The sequence below is a fragment of the Caretta caretta genome, chromosome 2 (assembly GCF_965140235.1).
Source record: "Caretta caretta isolate rCarCar2 chromosome 2, rCarCar1.hap1, whole genome shotgun sequence".
Taxonomy (NCBI): domain Eukaryota; kingdom Metazoa; phylum Chordata; order Testudines; family Cheloniidae; genus Caretta; species Caretta caretta.
In genome coordinates, this window is record NC_134207.1 from 208,024,970 (window position 1) to 208,046,361 (window position 21,392).

General features: G+C 42.1%; 1 protein-coding gene across 1 annotated transcript in view; it reads right to left on the reverse strand.

The window, feature by feature from the left end:
- SNX10 (sorting nexin 10) overlaps positions 1-21,392 on the reverse strand; it is a 63,090-nt gene that overhangs the window by 7,161 nt on the left and 34,537 nt on the right. Inside the window, exons 3-5 of the mRNA XM_048838438.2 lie at positions 12,201-12,287; positions 8,586-8,686; positions 7,586-7,684 (exon numbers count right to left, since the gene is read on the reverse strand). Coding sequence (XP_048694395.1) covers positions 7,586-7,684; positions 8,586-8,686; positions 12,201-12,287 — 287 coding nt within the window. The remainder of the gene's footprint in view (positions 1-7,585; positions 7,685-8,585; positions 8,687-12,200; positions 12,288-21,392) is intronic.

The following is a 21,392-nucleotide window of genomic DNA, read 5'->3' on the forward strand; positions in this document are numbered from 1 at the left end:
TTGGGGCCCCATTGTGCTAGGTCCTGTACAAGCACATAAAAAATGACAGTCCCTGCCCCAAAGAGCGTCCAGTCTAAACGACAAGACATGACATGTAGATGAGACAAACAACTAGGCAGGAAGAAGTGGAGGAGGCAGGGGGAGGTAACATACAATTAGGATGCGGCAGCACTGACTAACCATGTGTGCAATTTTTAGCCAATCAGCAATTATCACAATGTTCAATGAACATCAGCCTGTTCATTATTTCAAGTACCAATACAGGAACAGATTCTGACCTCGGCAGCTCTGGTATAAATCTACAGTAATGAGATCAAAATCTGGCCCACACAGTTAGTCTATTTTAAAAAAAAAAAAAAAATCACAGCTCACACTGATGATTCTAGTATCACCCGAAAAAAACTGAGTAGGCAGATTTAAAGGAAAGTCAAACTTTTCCTATGCCTACCTAGGATAGAAATTAATGTCCTAATCCTGCAAACCTTTCCCCATGTGAGTAGTCATTACTCTCACATAAGAACTCCCTTACATGAGTAAGGGTTTGTGGAACCAGGCCCTATGTTTGAATTAGAGATAATAAAATCTTTTTTATTTGTTGTCACAAGGATCTTGGTTTGTAAGCAGTCTTGGTAAAAATTTATAATATCTCGACCTTTACAGAAAGAGGGCATAAAATACGGAGTCTTGCAACCCGACCGAAACCCAATGGGACCTAACTATAGGTGTTGGGTTCAGGTCAGTTTGAAGACGAAAATGAGTTGACATGCTTAGATTGGGTTCGGGTCAGGCTTTAAAATTAGGCCAGAGCAGACTGGGGGCAGGCGCAGGGTCACAGGCAGCCGTAGGGATGGCTTGGTTGGGTGGTGGTAAACAGTCCTTTGTCTACATGGGTCAGTGACTGGTGGAGGTGCTGCCACCAGGAGAGGTGGTGCTGTATTCACATCAGCTGCCTTAAGACACACATGGGTGCGGTTCAGGTGTGAACAGAGAGAAACAACAGGCTGGCTGGGACCCCACACCAGGCACTGCCTGCCCTGCACCTCACCCCTCCTGCACAGCAGGAGGCTTTCATTGGGGTCTGCAGATGGGTACCCTCCCTGCATCACCCCTGGGCCCATGCCCCCACCCACCCTGCAATAGGGCCAGGCAGGAGGTGGCAGTGGAGGAGAGAAGGGGAGCTGCCCTGTGCCTGGCAATGGGTCTGTCCTGCCGTGTGGCTGCCCTGGCTGGGAGTTTGGGGGACTGAGGCTCCACTGAGGTATGGGCAACCCTGGGCTTCTTGGCACAGCTGCAGGGGAGAGAAGGGGTGTGGGCCAGGTTTCTGAATGGCAGAAACACCTGGGTCTCTTTGCAGCATCCTGGACATGCTGCTATGCTAGCTCTGGTTCCTGCCACTCCATCCCTGACCTTGCAACCTGACATGGCCTGACTATAAGGGTCAGGTCAATTATGAAAATGACTTGAGACTCTCAGATTCGGAGTGGATTCAGGTCAGCTGTGGTCTAGATGGCCTTTAAAATTAGACCCGAGCAGACCGCTAATAAAATTCCAATTGATACACAAAAGAAAGCACATAGCTTTTGAGGAGATGCTGTATGCTACATGGGGACTGTTCCCTCGCCCAAGCTAAAGAGAGAACATTTACAAAAGGCAAAACATGTGGTATGTCTTATTTGGACAAAGGCCAAAATCTGGTTTTCTTCAATGTGATTTTATTAGGTATATTATACATTGTTCTGCTGGAGGAGAACAGCATATGGCTGAACAGTACAACTTAATCCTAACTAAAGATTTCCTGTATCTACTGTAACCTAATACAATGACAGATGCCCACTTGAATGTGTGTGGAAGGTTAACACTCTGATTTCGTTTTCAGCAAATTTACTCTGCCCACTTACATCAGATCACGAGAGGGGGAAAAATAAAACTTACCAGAAACAACTGATCACAGCCTGTGTTCTGGTGCCCTCTATTGAACACACACACATATTCAAACACAGAGAATGGGGAAATACAGGCCACAGTCAAAAAAGCTCTGTTTCCTCATTTGCAAAATGTCCTATATTTCTTCATACTTTTTATAAAAGAGGAAACAGTACTGAAAATAGGCCAGTGTGAAAGGCAGCAGGTGCTAGTTGGGAATATGAAAGAGAATTTAACTAAATAGAGCAGCTACGAGGGGCTGCTGGATCCCATACTAAGTGTTACTCATTTCAGCACAACTCATCAAATTTGAAATATTTGGAGCATTCTATTAAGAATAATGCTAATAGAAAGATGGGGCCCAATTCTGCACCCCTTATTAGCCTGCGTAAACCTTACAGGTAGTCAATGGACCTGGTTCACTATTTTCCTGTACCTTGTGTAGTCATTTATACAGTGCAAAGTGAGAGTAAAGTACAACCAGATCAGAATATTAGTGTTTAATATCCACTTTGCAGTGATGCAAATGACTACACAAGGTACAGGGCAAAAGTGAACCAGGCCCATTGGGACTACACACATAATATTTACGCATGCAAGGTAGGGAGGCAGGATTAGGAACTGGTTTGGCGAATCAGAAGTGGACTTTTAAAAACATTATTTAAATCTATTTCCATATTAATCTCTTGTCAGGAGATGTAATATTAAAGCATGTTTCCCAGTTGTAATTTCCAGGAATAGCCACTCTCAAGAGATTACTAATAGATATTTACCTTTTTTTCTAAACCACACATTGGTATGAGCAAATAACTCCAGTTTCATTCAATTAAAGCAAAATAATGGAATGCAACTTAAATACAATAAATTGCTTTTAGTAAATACATATTGGAGTTATTATAAACAGGAATGCAAATAATCATTTTAGGTAATTTTAGGCCCCAAAATTAAGTTTTGTGCAGAACAAATGGGTGAAAAGGAAGAGGGTCTAACAAAACTTAGTATTAGTAAAGATAATTTTTGATTTTTTTTCAATTCAGTAATAAGCTTTCTTGTTTGAATTTAAAGGAGAATTCATCAGCATCACAATATGTCTTCAGGAATATTTCCAATGGGAAATGTGTAGTTTTCCTCATTCCCAAAAAGCAATTGATGCCTGAAAATTAGCAATCTGACGTCTAGCTAATGGAGGCAGAGTTCTCAAACACTGAACTTGACAGTAACAAGGACTGAGTTATACAGTTCTTTTGTCAATCAAAATGATAATCCCCTATAAAACAAATGGGATCAGTGCTGGAAATATATGATAAAGCCAGATTCATCCAACCTCATCTTCCAACATGAATTATAATGCTTTACTTCTGTTTCAAACTAAGGGTCAAATCCTGGCCCTGATTTATGCATCAGGAAGAGCTGCAGAAACCCTGTATGTCTAAGTAACTAGCTGTTCAGAGCTAACTAATCCAGAGGATGGTGTGTGGAGGTGGGGAACAACAAAGATCCACATCCACTCTCCAGCTGGGTAGTACAGAGTGCTTCAACGGTGCAGGGTAGGAACCTCATGCAAATGAGCCTCCTCTCCCCACCAGCCCTCCATAAATTCTCGCCCCTCTGTCTTCCGTGGGTGCCCTGGGAGCTGCTGCAGTAACCTTCCCACACAGAGAGGTGGATGGAGGAGAGGAAAAAAAAGAAAAGAGCTAGGGATGGTGCATTACATTTTCAAAAGCAAATAAGTGATTTAGGAGCATAGGTCACATTTTCAGAAGAGACTTAGAAGCCTAAGATTCAAGGAGGGTTTTTGAAAATTTTACCATGGCCCCATCTTCCTCAAGCTGGTTAGCACGTGTGGCTTGTGATCCCTGTTCTGCTCGCTCCCAGAAAAAATTGCCAGGCCCGGGGGGGAGGCGCGCTTTGTGTCATTCTGCCTGACAGGCACCTGTCTCCTTGCCCTGGCTAATAGCTCACTTTTGCTGTTTTGGCCTGTAGGGTCCCATTCAGTTTCTCCATGACTGATTTCCCCTATTGCTCCCCCTGGAACACTGGAGGCACCAAACTGCTGTGTGGGGGTGTATAAAAGCGCAGAGCATCTGTATAAGTGCTACCTTGCTGTCTCAAAGGATGTTCCGTCTCCCACAGGAAGTGGTTGTTTACAGATGCACAGCCTGGCGGCCCTAGGGAGCTGCTGAGGGCTCTGTGCTATAGGCACTGTGGGGCACAGAATTTAGACCTAAAGTACTAAGCAATGTCAAAAAAAAAAAAAAAAGTCCATAAATGTACATAAAATCAAGACAGAGGAATCTGAAAGGCCCCAGACTAACCATATGTCAGTGCCACTATTTTAAATTGTTGGAGCATGTGTCATACAAAAAAAAAATCTGCAGTGATCCAGTGCTGGAATTATGCAGATCTCATGCTTGTCAACGAGTCACATAAATACAGCTTCAGGGAAAGAATTCATGACATTATGTTCCAAAAAAAGAAAAAACTCACAATCTCCAAAATAGAGGCGTCCGGAGCAGCATTCTAGTTCAGCTAATGGAGAGAACTTTTCTGCAAACTGGGACGTCTGACATTCCATCCAGCAGAGGGCAGCGCCACAGGAAGTCAATGCCAAGCCAATTTATCCTAACACAACCATATTTTTAAAAACTCCTTTCAAGTCTAGTTTTCCCCTGTGGCTGAGAATGTCTGGGAGAACGATGCTACCTTTCATGCAGCACTGAAGCACAAACATTTAAATCATTACTATAAGAGGAAAAACCCAGTTTAAAAACTTTGATGCACCGAACACTAATCATTTTAATGTTCATGGAGCAATATGCTTGAAATGCTCAACATTCTCCTATCCCAGTACTCAGTTTAACTACAAGTATCCAAAAAGCTGAAAGAAAGTACATTTCTGTTTTAATGTCATTTCTGGAAACACAGCCACTGGATGGAAATACTGTGTGTCCTGTAATAAAAGTCACTTTGGAGCAGTTTGGGCTGATCACCATTCCTGCAAGTTTCATTTTAAAATTAGAGTATTTTTAAAAAATAACAATTATCCACATCATGGCACAGAGAAAGCTGAGAGCTCACACATGGATACCTGAACAACCACAGGCTTTGTCCAAACCATCAGTATTCCCAACTCTTGAGTTGTTTTTAATCAGTGAGGTTGAGGGGCAATCCCTAAATCCTCCTCCACTCTCTGTATTAGTGTCATGTACCCTCAAGCAGTGTCATGACTAAAGTCCTGGCCAATGAAGATTAGATATGACTCTATGCAGGAACAGACAAGACTGTTCCTGAAATGACTAATGGGGTCACTGTAGACACACACCCTCTTGCCAGTTATTGAGCACACTGCTAACACAGATCTTCCCTTGCTCTTCCCAAACTAGGAGCAAAGGACTCCGCTTAAAGCTACGTGACACTGGCCAGGAAGAGCATGCACCAAAAAGCATAGTAACTTGCTTAAAAATTCCTGCCTTTGCTACTACTAGTAGAGGTCCACACTGGTAAGTTCTACGGAGACTAGCATTGTAACTCTCATGTCATCTACCCATGCTCAGAGTAGCTCTAAACAAAACAATGGATAAAAAGCTGGTGGCTGGTAGCAGCCTGACTTACTAGTGCTCCTACCACTGCAGCCACAAATGGAGCTGCACCAGTGACAGCAATGGTAGGACATTTTACAAATGGTAGAAAAAGCCACAAGATGGTACAAACATGGTTGGTCTAGTGCAGAGGTGGGCAAACTATGGGTCCGTGAGCCGTTTTAAGCTGGCCCGTGAGCTCCCACTGGGGAACAGGGTCAGGGCTGCACCACATGGCTTGGCCTCGCTCCAGCCGGGGTGCTGGGTCAGGAGCCGGATCACGCGGCTCGGCCCTGCTCCAGCGCTCTGGCCATGGTGCAGGGTCAGGGCCACACTATGCAGCTCAGCCCCGCTCCAGCCAGGGCACTGGGTCAGGGGCTTCTCCAGCGCTCCAGCCAGGGCGCTGGGTCATGGGCCGCACCACGCAGGTTCTGGAAGCCACAGCATGGCCCCGCTCCGGCTCCTACGTGCTCCAATAACCCCTCCGGCATGCCTGCAGATGGGCAGCTTGCAGAGCCACATGGCCACCCCTCTGCATAGGAGCCGGAGAAGGGAGATGCCACTGCTTCCGGGAGTCACTTTAGGTGAGGTAAGCGCCGCTTGGAGCCTGTGCTCCTGAGCCTCTCCCCATGCCCCAACTCTCTGCCCCAGCCCTGATCCCCGTCCTGCTCTCCAAACCCCTCAATTCCAGCCTGGAGCACCCTCCTGAACCCCAAACCTCTCATCCCCAGCCGCACCCCAGAATGCACACCCTCCAGCTGGAACCTGCACCCCTTCCCACACCCCTGCCCCAGCCCTGATCTCCCTCCTGTCCTCCGAACCCCTCGGTCCCAGCCCAGAGCACCCTGCTACACCCCAAACTCCTCACCCCCGCCCCACACCAGAGCCTGCACCCCCAACCAGAGCCCTCACCCCCTCCCGCACTGCAACCCCAATTTTGTGAGCATTCATGGCCTGCCATACAATTTCTATTCCCCGATGTGGCCCTCGGGCCAAAAAGTTTGCCCACCCTGATCTAGTGGCTAGAATGCTAGGCTTGGACTCAGGGGACCTGGGTCCCAGCTCTGCAGCTAGCTGCTGGATGATTTTGAACAGGTCTCTGTGCCTCAGTTTCCCCATCTGCAAAACACAGATAATGATACTAACCTGCTTTGTAAAGTGCTTGAGATCTACAGATGAAAAGTGTTGTATAAGAGCTAGGTATTATTAAACAGCCAGAGTGTTGAGCTAAATGCCATGTTAAAACCGTTCTTAAAACCTTTTTCTAGCTCAGGTTGGACCCTAGCCTAGGAGACTATTTTAAAAAATTCTTTTGCTCCATCCCTTTAAACAATGTTTTCACAAACCATGTCCTTTGCAAGAAGAGACAGGGCCTGGTTCTACTGTCCAAGTCTACACTGGAGAAATTTACCAAAAAATTTCCACTGGTGGTATCACCAGTTCGGGCGAAGGAGTGTTGGTGCTGCTGGGAGATTATTGTGATCACTGTTTTAGTTATGCTTGCTGGAATAAAACTTATTTGGCAAAGTGGTAAAAATGGTGCCAATTGTGAGATTGCCTTATCTACACTAGGGGACCCAAATATAGGTATTAACCCCAGCTCAGCTAAACCAGCTGTAGTATGAGAGGGATATTTTTTTTAAATGATTCCTTATTACAGAGTGTTTCCCAAAGCCCATTGTGTTTAAGCAGAGTTTGCTAGAGAGGTGTTAACACTAGTTTCCTCACCACTGTAAACCTGTTTCTTTGTTTTAACAGTTATCTCATTCTTGAAAGATAACAGATTTTACCAGAAGAGCATTTTTAACCAAAATAAGGCCATGAAATAATTTAAACACTGTGATGCTTCACAAAAATGCCAATTTCTAATCAATACACTGAAATGTGCAGAACTTCAGCTGAAATTTGGTAGCAACAGTTCAGCTGAAGTGGTATATACAAAAATGTGTCCATGAGAGACAGAGGAAATCTAAAAGAGCAATATATAATGCTCACCACAAGATGGCTCTCCCGTACAAGAGATGAGCTGTCTAATACAGCAAATTAGTGACTTCAATAAAAACACACTAAGATGCAGTACTTACTTCTCAAGAAATTCTTGTAGGCCCTGTCGACGATGGTCCACATGATGGGGATTATTCATATTAAAAAAGGGAGTTTTAGATGGAAGTTCAGGTAATTGGCTTTAAAAAATAAAATACAGAGTTAAAACCAAAAATGAAGTGGCTGAGAAAAATAGTTTATGCGAGTGATCTAATTTTAGGAGGATAAATTACAACATCAGGCCAAAGGAAAAAATATCTTGGACAAATATAAAGCAAAGCCAGTCTCTGATGAATGGAGGGAAGAGAGAGAGAGAGAAATGTATCTTTGTGTACACATTTTATCATTTTGGGAGGTGCTCAGATACCACAGTGATAAGGACCATATGAGAACCTTGGTATATAGACACCTAGACTCCAAGGATGAACAGTTGGGTCAGGAAAATGTAGAACAGTGTAATTTACATTTTTGTTATCTTTAATGGTTCATCAAGAGCACTAGCTGTTCAAACTTGTATACAACAAAATATAAGATTAAATACGTTAAGCCTTACTAGTTTGCGTAATAGTTACCAAAAGGTAATAGTGGAAGCCCCACTACTTGAGATGTTTAACTCCAGGCAAGGCAGGGGTACGTCTACACAGTGATAAAAAACTGTCAGCTGGCTTGGGTTCTTGGCTGAAAAACTGCTGTGTAGACATTCAGGCTTAGGCTAAAACCCAAGCTCTGGGACCTTGCAATGGTTACAGCCTGAGCCCGAACAGCTACATAGCAGTTTTTCAGTCCTAGAGGCCAGGTCAGCCGCAAAATTTTTATTACTGTGTAGAAGTACCCGCAAACCACTAGAAAATATATTGTGGAAAACAACCTTGCACTGGTAGGGTACAGAGTATATGGGCTAAAGTCTTGCCCAACTCTAACTTATATGATTCTTTAGTAATAGTTCCGAACAGATAAAAACCCTACCTGCGTGTCATCTTCAGAGTATTAAATTTGTATTTGATGGAAGAAGGTAAATTTAAAAAAAAAAAAGTCACTCACAGTAGCACAGCATTCTTCTGAAGTCTCTGCCGCAGCCATACAAATTCTCGAAAGCGTCGTCTAACACAAGATGTTTTCCTTGTAAAGCACATGCTATTTGTCTGTTGGGAAATAAGACTCACTTTACCTGTAAATCCTTTAGACTTAAGAAAACAGCATAGATATTTCATACTAAAAAAAGGCACTGAGAATTCTCTCTCTGAAAGCTGAAGGACTGACTTCTATTCAGTTCAGTATAATAGCTATGTAAACAGTTGCATCTTGAACCAGATCAGGATCAGTTTCTAACTTCTCAGGGAAATATGTTTTTCTTCACTTTGTTTTAAAAGCAAAGATGATCAGAATGAAGACATCAATTACATCAGGTGAAAAAGTTTGTCAGAAAATGACTTCCAACAGAAAACTCCAATTTTTGCATTTAAAAAAGGGTGTTTTTTTTAAAATAGCTCTGGTCATTACCTTGCAAACACTTACTCCTTCCAAGCATGCATAGTCCCAGTTAAATCAATAGGAAGAGCCCTGCAAATCCATGGGTATCCACTTTGTATCCATGGACTATATCTGCAGATACCATTGCAGATGCGGAAAGGCTCTGACAGTATCTGCAATGTGGCGCGGATCCTCCACCTGCCTTGGGAGTAGGGACAGGATTCGTGGGCTGCTCGGGTCCCACGCCCAATGCAGGTGGAGGGTCCACCGCAGCTCCCCACAGCTGCCTGCCCAGCTGTTATTGTGGCTGGTCTGCGGCTCCGAGCTACCCCCCTTCCTGGCCGGAGCCCGGCTGGGGAGAGCTGCGCTGGCAGCTGTGGAGACCTTGGGTCCCTCCACATGTCCTGGGTGGGGGGCTGCTTGGGCCCCTGGCTAAGTTCGCTGTAAGCTGTGTCTCCGTCCAGCAGCCTTCTTTGCACAGCGCAGGCGCTCAGGGAACCCACCCAGGGACCTGCCGCAGCCGGGGAAGGCCACAACCTAGCCCGGCACCCAACTTGCTGCGGCCGGGGCGCCCTTCCCCCGGCCCCAACTCTGCCACAGCAGCCCTCCCATGGCCTGAACCCAGCCCCAGCCTGGACCTGCTGGGGAAGGAGCACCTATACTGCCGCCCTAGCCCCAAAGCTGCCGCAGAGGGAAGAAGCGCCTCTTCTTCCCCAGCCCAGATGCTGCTGTGGGGAGAGAGAGCTCAGGGGAGTCCTCTCTCCCCATCATAGCCCCAGAGCACCCTTCTGCACCCCCTCACATCACCTCCATATTGCTTTACGTAACAAAATTCATTCCGCACATGGGTGGGAAAAATTTGAGGGAACACTGCTCCCTACCCAGGATAGATGGACGGTCCATCATGGCCCCCCACTGCTGCCAGCGCATCTCTCCCCGACCGGGCTCCAGACGGGGGGTGCCTCGGAGCCTCAGTTCAGCCCCCAATGTAGAGCTCTGCAAATCTGCGGATATCCGCATCCGCAGATAATTTTTGTGGATCGCATGCGCAGGGCTCTATCAATAGGACTAGCATGAATACTTGCTACACAGGGAAAAGCAGATGTAATGATTGGGCCCTTAGTTACCAGTCACTTGATTGTTTGCCCTTACTAAGATGACTGCTTTCCTCCCACACACAAGTAATAAGTGCTGACAGACTTGTGGCTTTATTTAGCAATCATATGACTTCATGCTCTCAAACTCTCACCTCAATATTTGAGTAATTATGCAAGATTTTTTTAATTTATATTTTCCACCCAAAAAATAAGAAAAGAAAAAAAGGGAGGGAAAAGAAAGGAAGGGAGTGGAGCAGGGAAGGAGAGGAGAGTATTATCTCAGTTTCCATCCACTATGAGTTAATCAAAGACTTCTAAAAAGTCGGACCAAATCTGTTCAAATCTGTTTGAGGTCCTTCTTCTCAGAAATGTTACCTGCTCTTTAGCTGCTAGGTCAGCCCAGTTGCTGAGCCAAGCTTCTAGCCCTGAAGGCAGTCTGCCCTGCCACCTAAGCAGTATGAGACGTTTGGCTACCAGCACTGCTCTAGAGAACAAGTTTTCCATGAGGTGGAAAGTTTCCAAGATGATGCGATATATCCCAAAACACAGTTCTGGGAAGTAATTTATAAAGAGATATCCATTATCATATTAATCCTCCTGCCCACTTCTAGCCAAAAGGATTGTATCCTGGGACAGTCCCAAAACATCTGAGCTCTGGGAGACCCACATCTCCAACAGCAGTTTGTTTTGGCAAAGCATTGTAAGCTGTGCAGTGACCAGTGTGAATGAAATATAAATTTTCTGTTGAATCAGCCTCAACTGTAGATACATACAGTTTTTAATGCTTTGCAAGGTATTTCTCCATTGGCTAGTTTTCAAGAATATATACAAATCTTTGTTCAATGCTTGTTGCTAGCAATCTAAATTAAGGAGGGGGTTTTGGGCCACAAAGTCGTAAGAAGCTATAACTGGTCAGGTGAACCTATGGAGTACTCTCCATATCTGCAACAATTCTGGAGTCTCTAGTGCTTCCAGTATAACAGGATCAAATAAATCCTTCAAGAGAGGCTTAAGCCGAAGGTAATGGCAGACAGCTGGACAAGGTATGGTGTACTGCTGTTGGAGTGCTTGGAATGGCAGAAACCGAACCTCTGAGAGACCCAAATTATCCTCTTATGCATTCACTCTGTCCACATTACCAGTTTCTTGTCAATTTTCCAACAATGGGCTTCCCCAAAGTACAGCATCAATGTGTGACAAAAGATGTAATTTCACTTTTCTCTAACGTGATCCATGTTTGTCTGATAGCCAATATTGTAGGGGACACTTTACACTCAAAACAGTTATAGGCTGAACCCAGTAATCCTGCCAACATGAGGGGATGGACGAAATTTTTCATACATCATATTTTTCAATCTCAGGATCTAGATTGAGGAAATTATTATAATCCCTTCAATGTTTCATCCAGCAAAGTGTGGTAATGGAAGAATAATCAGCAATATTTAATTAAATGAAATGTATGGCAGATTTAGGATATGATAGAATCACAGTTTCAAATGTATCCTTATTAGAATGCAGTACACTAAAATTATAAGCATTAAGAAAAACACTTGAAGTACCCTGATACCACAGAACTGGGCACAATATAAATGTCTAGCCACATTGAACATTTACACAGTTATGACAATCAAATAGCTTGACAGATAAAACAGCTTCAGGAATTTTGATTATGAAGCAAATAACTGGATTATTCATTGAAAAGAGAGTTGTATAAACACGGATGCTTGAAATCCAATGGTTTTTCTTACTATGATAAAACCAGTGACTATGAAAAGTCTGCCACATTGGTCGTCTTGCTAAGAATTTGAACCATGAACAGTATCTGTCAGAGAACAGAGCATACTAGAGTACACAAATGTGAGCCAGTGTGTATCATGATTAAATTCCCAGCTCTGTCACTGATTTGTTGCATGACTTTGGCCAAGCCACTTTATCCGTTGCTTTGTTTCTCCATCTGCATAAAAATACCTGCTAATGTCCCAGTGGTGCTGTATGGCTTAAATCATTAATATTTCTGAAGTGATCACAGCCTTGAATAGTTGTGCTACATAAGTGCAAAGTATTTTTACTATGTTATTTTCATACTTACATGAATGAATATCTCATAGTTTATATGTGAATGCCAAGAGTCTTCCTTCTGTATCCTAGGGTCCCGTACCAGGACAGTTACAAATTCCTGTAAGTGCATAATAAATCAAGCAATTAGTTTTAGAATAAGAACGGAGCCTGAAAGATTCTTTGACTGTTTTGCTTTTCTGTGTTCAGACTAAAAGCTAAACTGCTGCTTTATAGAAAGTTGCAATCCTTTAAAAGGAGAAGCAAAAACCAATGAATCATCTGAACTACAGTACATGTCCGGAAAACTCCTTGCCACACAGCTAGCTAAAAAGGGAATTTTTAAAATTAAATAATATTGTAGATTTTTTAACTGTCAAACACACTATATTCATGGGGACCCAGTGATCTGAGTGGCGACAAACTGATTATCTAACTTGTAAATCACCGACTAAAAATAGTTGTGCAGAAGTTTTTTCAAATGCCAATCATTTCATTAAATAAAAGAGGCTTTACAAAAAATACTCCATGGTATAGAATGATTACTACATTTTATTAGCATGCTGCTGAATCTATGTTTCCTCACCACTCTGTACAATTTTTCTTAAATCAAAATATCTGAAATTAAGTTATATAAATGCTTAACACCAGCCCAAGGAGGCAGGAATTGTCTTTTTCCTATGGTCTAGAAGATCATCTCTTTGTGATCCACACCAGAGTAAGGGGAGCACATCACAGGCTACTCCAGGAGCAACACAAGTGGAGAGATTTTGCCTTGCAAAGTCACAATCTCTCTCCTAGCTGCTCTGTGGAGGGAGGCCTACACCTGTCACAGCATATGCTCCCTGATGCACCAGTGAAACTACATAATTGGGCACACTGGAGGGGAGCCGAGTCAAGGCTCTTTCCCACCTACCTGAATGTAGCAGCTCTTCAGAGCCCACTTCTCCCTACACACAGGAAGCGGTGGTACAGTGTATTGGTCCAAGGGAATAAGGGACACATGCCCCGTCAACTCCCTGGGCTGGCTTGTGGAATGGACCATGATGTGGCCCAGTATTTATCCAGTGCCCAGCAGAATGGAGTTCCAGTCAGGACTGAGGCCTTTGGGCAATTCTACACTATAAACATGTACTGCTAATAACAGCCGTATGAGATTGAAGAAATGCAGACACTTTCAGCTAACATCTCTGGAAGATCCTACATCATGTTAAGGAAATTGGCATAGCAAGCCCTAAATTCATATGTGAATATTAAAGTATCCTTTAAAATATAAATATTTGGCAGTGTGTCTAATTAATGTGTTTGTATGGTAATTTAATAACCTGTTCAACTTTTGGAGGATAGTTACTGAACCAAATCATTCCCCCAGAAAAGAGCCCAAAATAGAGAGGAAAAACTGGACAGGATGCTCAAAGACATATGAATACATTAAGAGCTTGTCTACACATAGTTGTTGCAACGATTTAGTCTCTAGTATGGATAGTTATACTGGTATAAATGTGTTTATATTAGTGTTTGAGCCAAAACAAGCTATACTGATATAAATACCTCTGTAAATACCACTGTAATTTCATCCACACTAAAGGGTTGCACTGATTTAACTATATCATTTTTTCCTATCAGTTTAGTAAAATCAGAGAAAATACCGTGTTAGACAAGCCTCCAACATGGAGAACTGACTATGTCCCATGACTGCATGTGTGGTGATAATACACTTTAGAAATGCTCTAAATTACATATAGAAACAAAAGAAAATCACTTTAAGCTATACTTTTTGAGTGGCAGGGGAAGAACAGGAAGGGGAGAATTGCATCAGCTCTGTTGGTAAGTGAAACAATTCTGGGAAAAGGGGCAGAGTTACTGACAAACAAACTTATTTTAGAAGAAGATGGTGTTAAAAATGCAATGATCTATTTAAAAAAAATGTTGCATAGAGAAAACTAGACTGTCAGCTGATGTAATTTTTACTTCAATCGAGAGCCACCCTGATTGACATCTGCTATGGGTCTGGCCCTGAATTCTGAACTCAGTGTTATTTATAGACTAATTTATACTTTTCTTTTCAGAAACCAAAAGTACTGACACAGAGCGCTCCCAAGAATACTTCTACCACCAACCCACAGATACCAGAAAAGACAGCTTTGTTCTTCAACTGAATTCTTCTCTGCCTCCAACCCATCCAACCCATATACTCCCACCTGTAAACTGCTAACTAGATAAACAAGTGGATGTTTTAAGAATTGTGACATCTGTGACAGGAAAGGGTGTGTTCAGATTGAAAGAACATTTGTGCATCACATGTGCAAAAAGACATTTGTGGTCTGGATTAAATAATTCATCAGATTGAACAACTGTTTTCATGGTGATTCCATTTCCTCTTCAGCACCATAGAAACATTCAGGACCTAATTCTCCATTGCCTTGCACCTTGTGTAGCTTTTAACGCTAGTGCCATCTGGATTCTGATCTGGTGGCATTTTACACACATGTCAATGGCACAGTGCAGAGCCATCAGAGACCATAACCTTTAGGGCCAGATTCTCAGCAATGTAAACTGGCACAGCTCCACTGAAGTCAACAGCGCTATGACGATTATTTCAACCAGCTGAGGACCTGGCTCTTAGTTTGCAGATCTATCACCTCTAGGATAACCACAGGTTTAAACTGAAAGAAAAACACACAGCTGGAACATGCAATGGGAGAGTTGGATGGGAATAAGCACTCCCTCTCCAAAACAGAAGAACTCAACATATCAAGTAAAAACCAGGGCAGGAGAAAAATTAATCTCCCAGTCTCAAATGTCTATACTGCATTTTCACTCTCCCAGTCTAATCCTATTTTACTGTCTGCATATCTTGCTCCCCATGCTTACATTTTGCTCTTCTCCTTCTAGATTTTCTGTTTCTTAATCTTGTTTTGTCTTCTCTTGTTTGAGTTTTTCCTCTGCTCCTTACCCTTATCTCCCTGCTCCATTTTAGTGCCATGTACTCTTTTACTCTTCTCCTACATGCTGTTCCCTTTCTTTCCCCACCCCCAAATACATAGCTTCAGCTAGCTGAAAGAAGAGGTCTCCATCAGGAACTGGGTCACTGTTCTTACCTTCCACAAAAGGCTTCCACCCCGGGGGGCAAAGTGGGTTGACGTCTTCTTGCAATCTGACCTTTGATTCCTTTCCCTTCACCATTCTTCATATAACCTGCCCATAATACCTTCTTATACATAGGTCCCCCAAATTATATTATTTCCCAATAAACTTTAACTCCCCCGCCAGCCCCTTTGCAACAGATCAAAAAAGCCATGTAAGTAAAATGTTGCTTTCAAAATCTGTTATTCCAAAGTATTGACCATTTAGGGTAAATACCTCCAAATACCCCCAAACCAACACCCCAAACATTTTATGCCCAAAGTTTGATTCAGCCCTAACCTCTATGATCCCATAGTAGGGCAGTAATAGGCCAGCTAACATCTTTCACATTCTATTTGTATAACTAACAAAACAAGAACTGGCTTCTGTAGTTACTATGTACATTAGTAGCTACTGGGTTCATCATAAACTGTACCATTTTCCGATGAGGAAGTGTGGCAACGAGCTAACTCAAAGCTCATCTAATTATATCATTTTAATGAACACAGTGTGACTTTCACTAATGAACACCACAATCTCAAGCTAACAACATGTAGCAGGGTTTTTAAAAAAAAAAAAAAAAACACAACAACAACAAAAATACCAAGGCTAAAAGGAAAGAAGGAAGCAAGACAAATATTAACTAATGTGTGGGAAGAAAAGAAAATGGACAGCATTTCCCAAGATCTATGAAATTTTCAATATTAGTGACTTGACTCCAACAAGCGGTGAGCAACCACAGCTATTGTTGCAGTCAGTGCTCCTTTGAGCCAGGAACTGAATGCTTAGAATGCCCCCACCCCTCTCAACTCGTAGGCATTGTCTACACTAGAAAGTTGTACTGATTTATGTATACCAGTCTAATTAAAAGTTTCAGAGGGGTAGCCATGTTAGTCTGTATCAGCAAAAACAATGAGGGGTCCTTGTGGCACCTTAGAAACTAACAAATTTATTTGGGCATAAGCTTTCGTGGGCTATAACCCACTTCATCAGATGCATTGAGTGAAAAATACAGTAGGTAGGTATAAATATACAGCACATGAAAAGATGGGAGTAGCCTTACCAAGTGGTAGGTCAGTGCTAAGGAGGCCAATTCAATCAGGGTGGGTGTGGCTCATTCCCAACAGTAAACAAGAAGGTGTGAGTATCAGAGGGAAAATTACTTTTTGTAGTGACCTAGCCACACCCAGTCTTTATTTAGGCCTAATCTGATGGTGTGAAGTTTGCAAATTAATTCCAGTTCTGCAGTTTCTCACTGAAGTCTGTTTCTAAAGTTTTTTTTGTTGAAGAATGGCCACTTTTAAATGTGATATATGCCATCATGTTCCAGCAATGCCCGTCTGCCATGTACATTGGCCAAACTGGACAGTCTCTACGTAAAAGAATAAATATACACAAACCAGACATCAAGAATTGTAACATTCAAAAACGAGTAGGAGAACACTTTAACCTCCCTGGACACTCAACAACAGACTTAAAAATGGCCAATCTTCAACAAAAAATATTGGTGCTGTAAATTGAGGTTGCCTTATGATTATTACATCACAAATGTTTCACAGAATATATGCTTAAGGTGCTGTTATATTCTTAAAAGTATAATTATTTGTGATGCAGTAGCACCTGAAAGCCATATTCAGGGATGAGAGGCCCCAACGTGCTAGGAACTGGTCAAACATAACAAAAAGACAATGGGAAAAATGGCATCATGAGGTTCTCATTTATTCTCTTTGAGTAACTTTATAACAAATAGCTAAGTTAACAAATAAAACATTTTTTTCCCCTAACTGCCAGTCCCGTAACCTTCACCTGGGATCCAACAGTCATGCTTGGTGTTTTCTGGCTCAGATACCATGGCCAGCAGTACAAATTCTGCAATTAGAATTTAGGACTCGTCTACACAGGGAAATTAAGTGGCAAAATTACACCGGTACAACTATACTGATATAGTTACACTTGCATAACTCCCTAATTCCAGCATAAAAATGGCTTTTTCTGGTATTGCTTAAGCCACTTCCAAAGTGACATAAGCTGACCCAGAAAAAGTCACTCTTATTCAATGTAGGGAACTGCCAGTATAACTATAGAGGTATAAATTCATACCTTACCTTACACCAGCAAAGAGTACTGTGGTACCTTATAGACTAACAGACATATTGGAGCATAAGCTTTCGTGGGTGAATGCCCACTTTGTCGGATGCATCCCACGAAAGCTTATGCTCCAATACGTCTGTTCGTCTATAAGGTGCCACAGGATTCTTTGCCACTTTTACAGATCCAGACTAACACGGCTACCCTTCTGATACTTGATACCTTATACCAGTATAACTTTCCTGTGTAGACAAGGCCTTAGTTAAGAATATTGTTGATTATGAGGAAGAATGCAACCTCAGCTTACTTTCCTATATCTGAAATAGCTACAGAAGGCTAACATATCTTTCAGAACAGCAAGCAGACAGGGCCTGGAATACTAAGAAGTCCTAGCTATTTAATAAGCAGGTACCAGCATACCCTCTCTTCTGACCATAAATGCACTTCAATGCCTCTCTGCCTTTGTCTATACCACCCTTTTCATCCAAATATTTCTCTCCATTGCAAAGATTGGTGCAGCTCCACTGATAAGTGTAAACAAGGCACCAGTGACGTTATTACTAACATGTTGTCTGGAATGGGGGCATTCCAGACATGTAGGGATACATGTGCATGACACAGCGATCAAGACGATGCAGGTGGCTTTTCTACACTAGCACTCTCACTGCTGCTTCCCCTGGTGGAGCTGCATTGGTGTTGGCAACGGTGGGAAATATGTAGGGGGAAAAGGCTAATGTAGACACAACCACTGAAAGCTGAAGGTATCAGGAGTCTTCTTGTTACGATTAGCCATAAACAGGAGAATACGTTGCAAAAGGAACTGAAGCAAATGCAAGAAATATTCTTAAGGTTTGCTTCTGCTGCCAATTTCATTTGTTCACAATAAAGCATGTTGCTTCGCAATAACTGGCAAACCAGGTGCTCTGTACAAAGTTTGAGAGCAAAAGCACTAGGTCTCTGAGAAAGCATAAATAATATGAAGAATTGTGGTGGGTTTTTATACTTTTAATTGTAAAATAGGATGTCTGCCATGGAAATAGCTATCTTTAAAATAGTAAAAATTACTATGAAGGATAAAAGAAACCCTCTCATTGTTTAGCTATTTACTTCATCTACTCAGTTGTGATTTCAGTCAAATCACTGTAATGAGGGAAATATCAGGTGATAACCTCATGTTTTAGAGTGTCTGAAACCACAACTGGTACTCATCTACTTATTCACTAACTCCAGTCCAGTCATTTTCCATGAAGCTCCCTTAAAAAAAAAAAGTTCTTCTAATCAGTCTGCCTATTATTAGCAAACCAATGACATAACTTCAAGGATGAAAATGGCTACGTAGCCATCACATTTCTCCAATGCATCCCAGCACTCCTGTTATTGTTATATTACACGTTCAATTCTCTTTAGTGAGTCTCTCACCTAACAGATCTAATTCATACTTTAAAAATTCAAATGTCTCATATTGCCCTCCAAATTAGCCAATGGAACTACTTTGACATACATAGTCGAATCTGCTATTTCACCATCTCAAACACAACAAAACAATGGGTGAAAAAGGAGGATCGGTTCCAAAAGAATTTGGTCTTGTATTGCATACAGGTCCTAACTGTGTTTTAATTGTTTTCCAAATTGTGCCGAAGTCCTGGACAAAGAATCACAGAAATTTAGAGCTGGAAGAGACCTTGAGAGGTCATCTAGTCCACACCCCCATGCTAAGCTAGACTAAGTATACCTAGACAATCCATAACAGATGTCTATCTAACCTCTTCTTCAAAACCTCCAGTGATGGGGATTCTACAACCTCCTTAGGTAATCTATTCTAGCACTTAACTGTCCTCATAGTTAGAGAAGTTTTCCTAATAACTTAAATTTCCCTTGCTGCAGATCAGGCTGATTACATCTTGTCCTACATTCAGTGGACATGGAGAACAATTGATTACTATCCTCTTTATCACAGCCCTTAACATATTTGAAGACTGTTATTATGTCCATCTTCATTCTTCTTTTCTGAAGACTAAACACGCCCAGTTTTTTTAGCCTTTCCTCATAGGTCATACCTTTCTAAACCTTTTATCATTTTTGTTGCTCTCTTCTGGACTCCGCAGTTTGTCCATATCTTCCTTAAAGTGTGGTACACAAAACTTGACACAATACTCCAGCTGAGGCCTCACCAGTTCAGAGTAGAGCAGAACAATTACCTCTAGTCTTGCATACAACATTCCTGCTAGTAGACCCTAGCAGAATATTAGTCTTTTTTGAAACTGCATCACATTGTAGACTCATATCCAATTTCGGATCCCCTATAAATCCCAGATCCTTTATGCAATACTACTGCCTAGGCAGTCATTCCCCATTTTTGTACTTATGCATTTGCTTTTTCTTTCCTGATTGTAGTACTTTTCACTTGTTTTTATTCATGTTCATCTTGAGTTTCAGACCAATTCTTCAACTTAACAAGATCATTTTGAATTCCAGTCCTGTCCTCTAAAGTGCTTGCCACCCCTCCTAGCTTGGTGTCATCCACAAATTTTATAAGTATGCTTTCCACTCCATTATCTAAATCATTAATGAAAATATTGAATAGTACCAGACCAAAGAAAGATCTCTGTAGGACCTCTCTGGATACATCCTCCCAGTCAGAGGGTGAACCACCGATAACTACTCTATGAGTATGGTCTTCCAACCAGTTGTGCACTCACTTTATAGTAATTATATCTGATCATACTTCCTTAGTTTGCTTATGAGAATGTGATGTGGGACTGTATCAAAAACCTTACTAAAAATCAAGATATATCATATTTACTGCTTCCCCATCAAGTAGGCCAGTAACCCTGTCAAAGAAGAAAATTAGGTTGGTTTGGCATGATTTGTTCTTGACAAATCAATGTTGGCCTATTATTCTCTAGGTGATCACAAACGTATTGTTATAATTTGTTGCAGTATCTTTCTGGGTATAGAAGTTAGGCTGCCTGACCTATAATTCCCTGGTCCTTTTTGTTTCCCTTTTTAAAGACAGAATCTACTGTGACAGACTGTACCCCTGTATTCACCCCTTGCACACTATTGTAAGTCTTTGTACAAGGTATGCCTTCTGAGGTATCATTTGAAAATTTACAGTTTTGGTCATTATGGTCAATAATGCTGGTCATTATTGTTCTGGTAAAATATGTGTGGCAACACTGTTTAATGTAAAATTATAAAATTCCACTGTATGGTGTTTCTAACACATGTTCCAAGTCTGGGTAGTGGCCAAACCAGTTCCTCAGAGACAAAGTCAAGCTGGCACCTCAGCCAGGTGTAAACAAGGCCAATGGGCCATTACCTGCTAAATGGCCTTTCTTTGATAGGAAACAGGGCACAAAAAAATTTACATCTTAGCAAAGAAACAGCATAGGGTTCCCATCCACACAGACTGCCTGTCACCATGCTCCCAGCTGGAGAGGCTTCTCAAAGTGGGGAAGAGGACTATAGAGAGAAAGGGGAGATACCCCAAGAGTGCCCCCCTCTCTCTCGTTCTCTGCCCACAGAACCTGAAGGACAAAGGAAGCAGCACTGGACAGGGAGAGAAGTCCTGACCTAAGAGTATGGCCAGTAATCTACTAAAGCATGTGGTGAGAAAACCTTGCTTTGAATTTAATATAGTTTGTTAAGTTAGGCACCAATTGTGTTTTATCTTTATTTTGCTTGTAACCATTTTTGACTTTTATGCCTCATTACTTGTACTCACTTAAAATCTCTCTCTCTCCGTAGTTAATGAACTTGTTTTATTGTTTTATCTAATCCAGCGTGTTTGAATTGAAGTGTCCGGGAAACTCCATTTCTTTTAATTAAATGACAGACATTTTATAAGCTTGTACTGTTCAGGTGAGGGCAGGGCAGTACAGGACATACATTTCTGTGGGGAAATCTAAGACTCGGAGTGTGTTGGAGTCACCCTGCAGTATAAACAAAATGGGTAAGAGTCAATGTGTGGCTGGCTGCAGCACACACACACACACACACAAAACTGGGA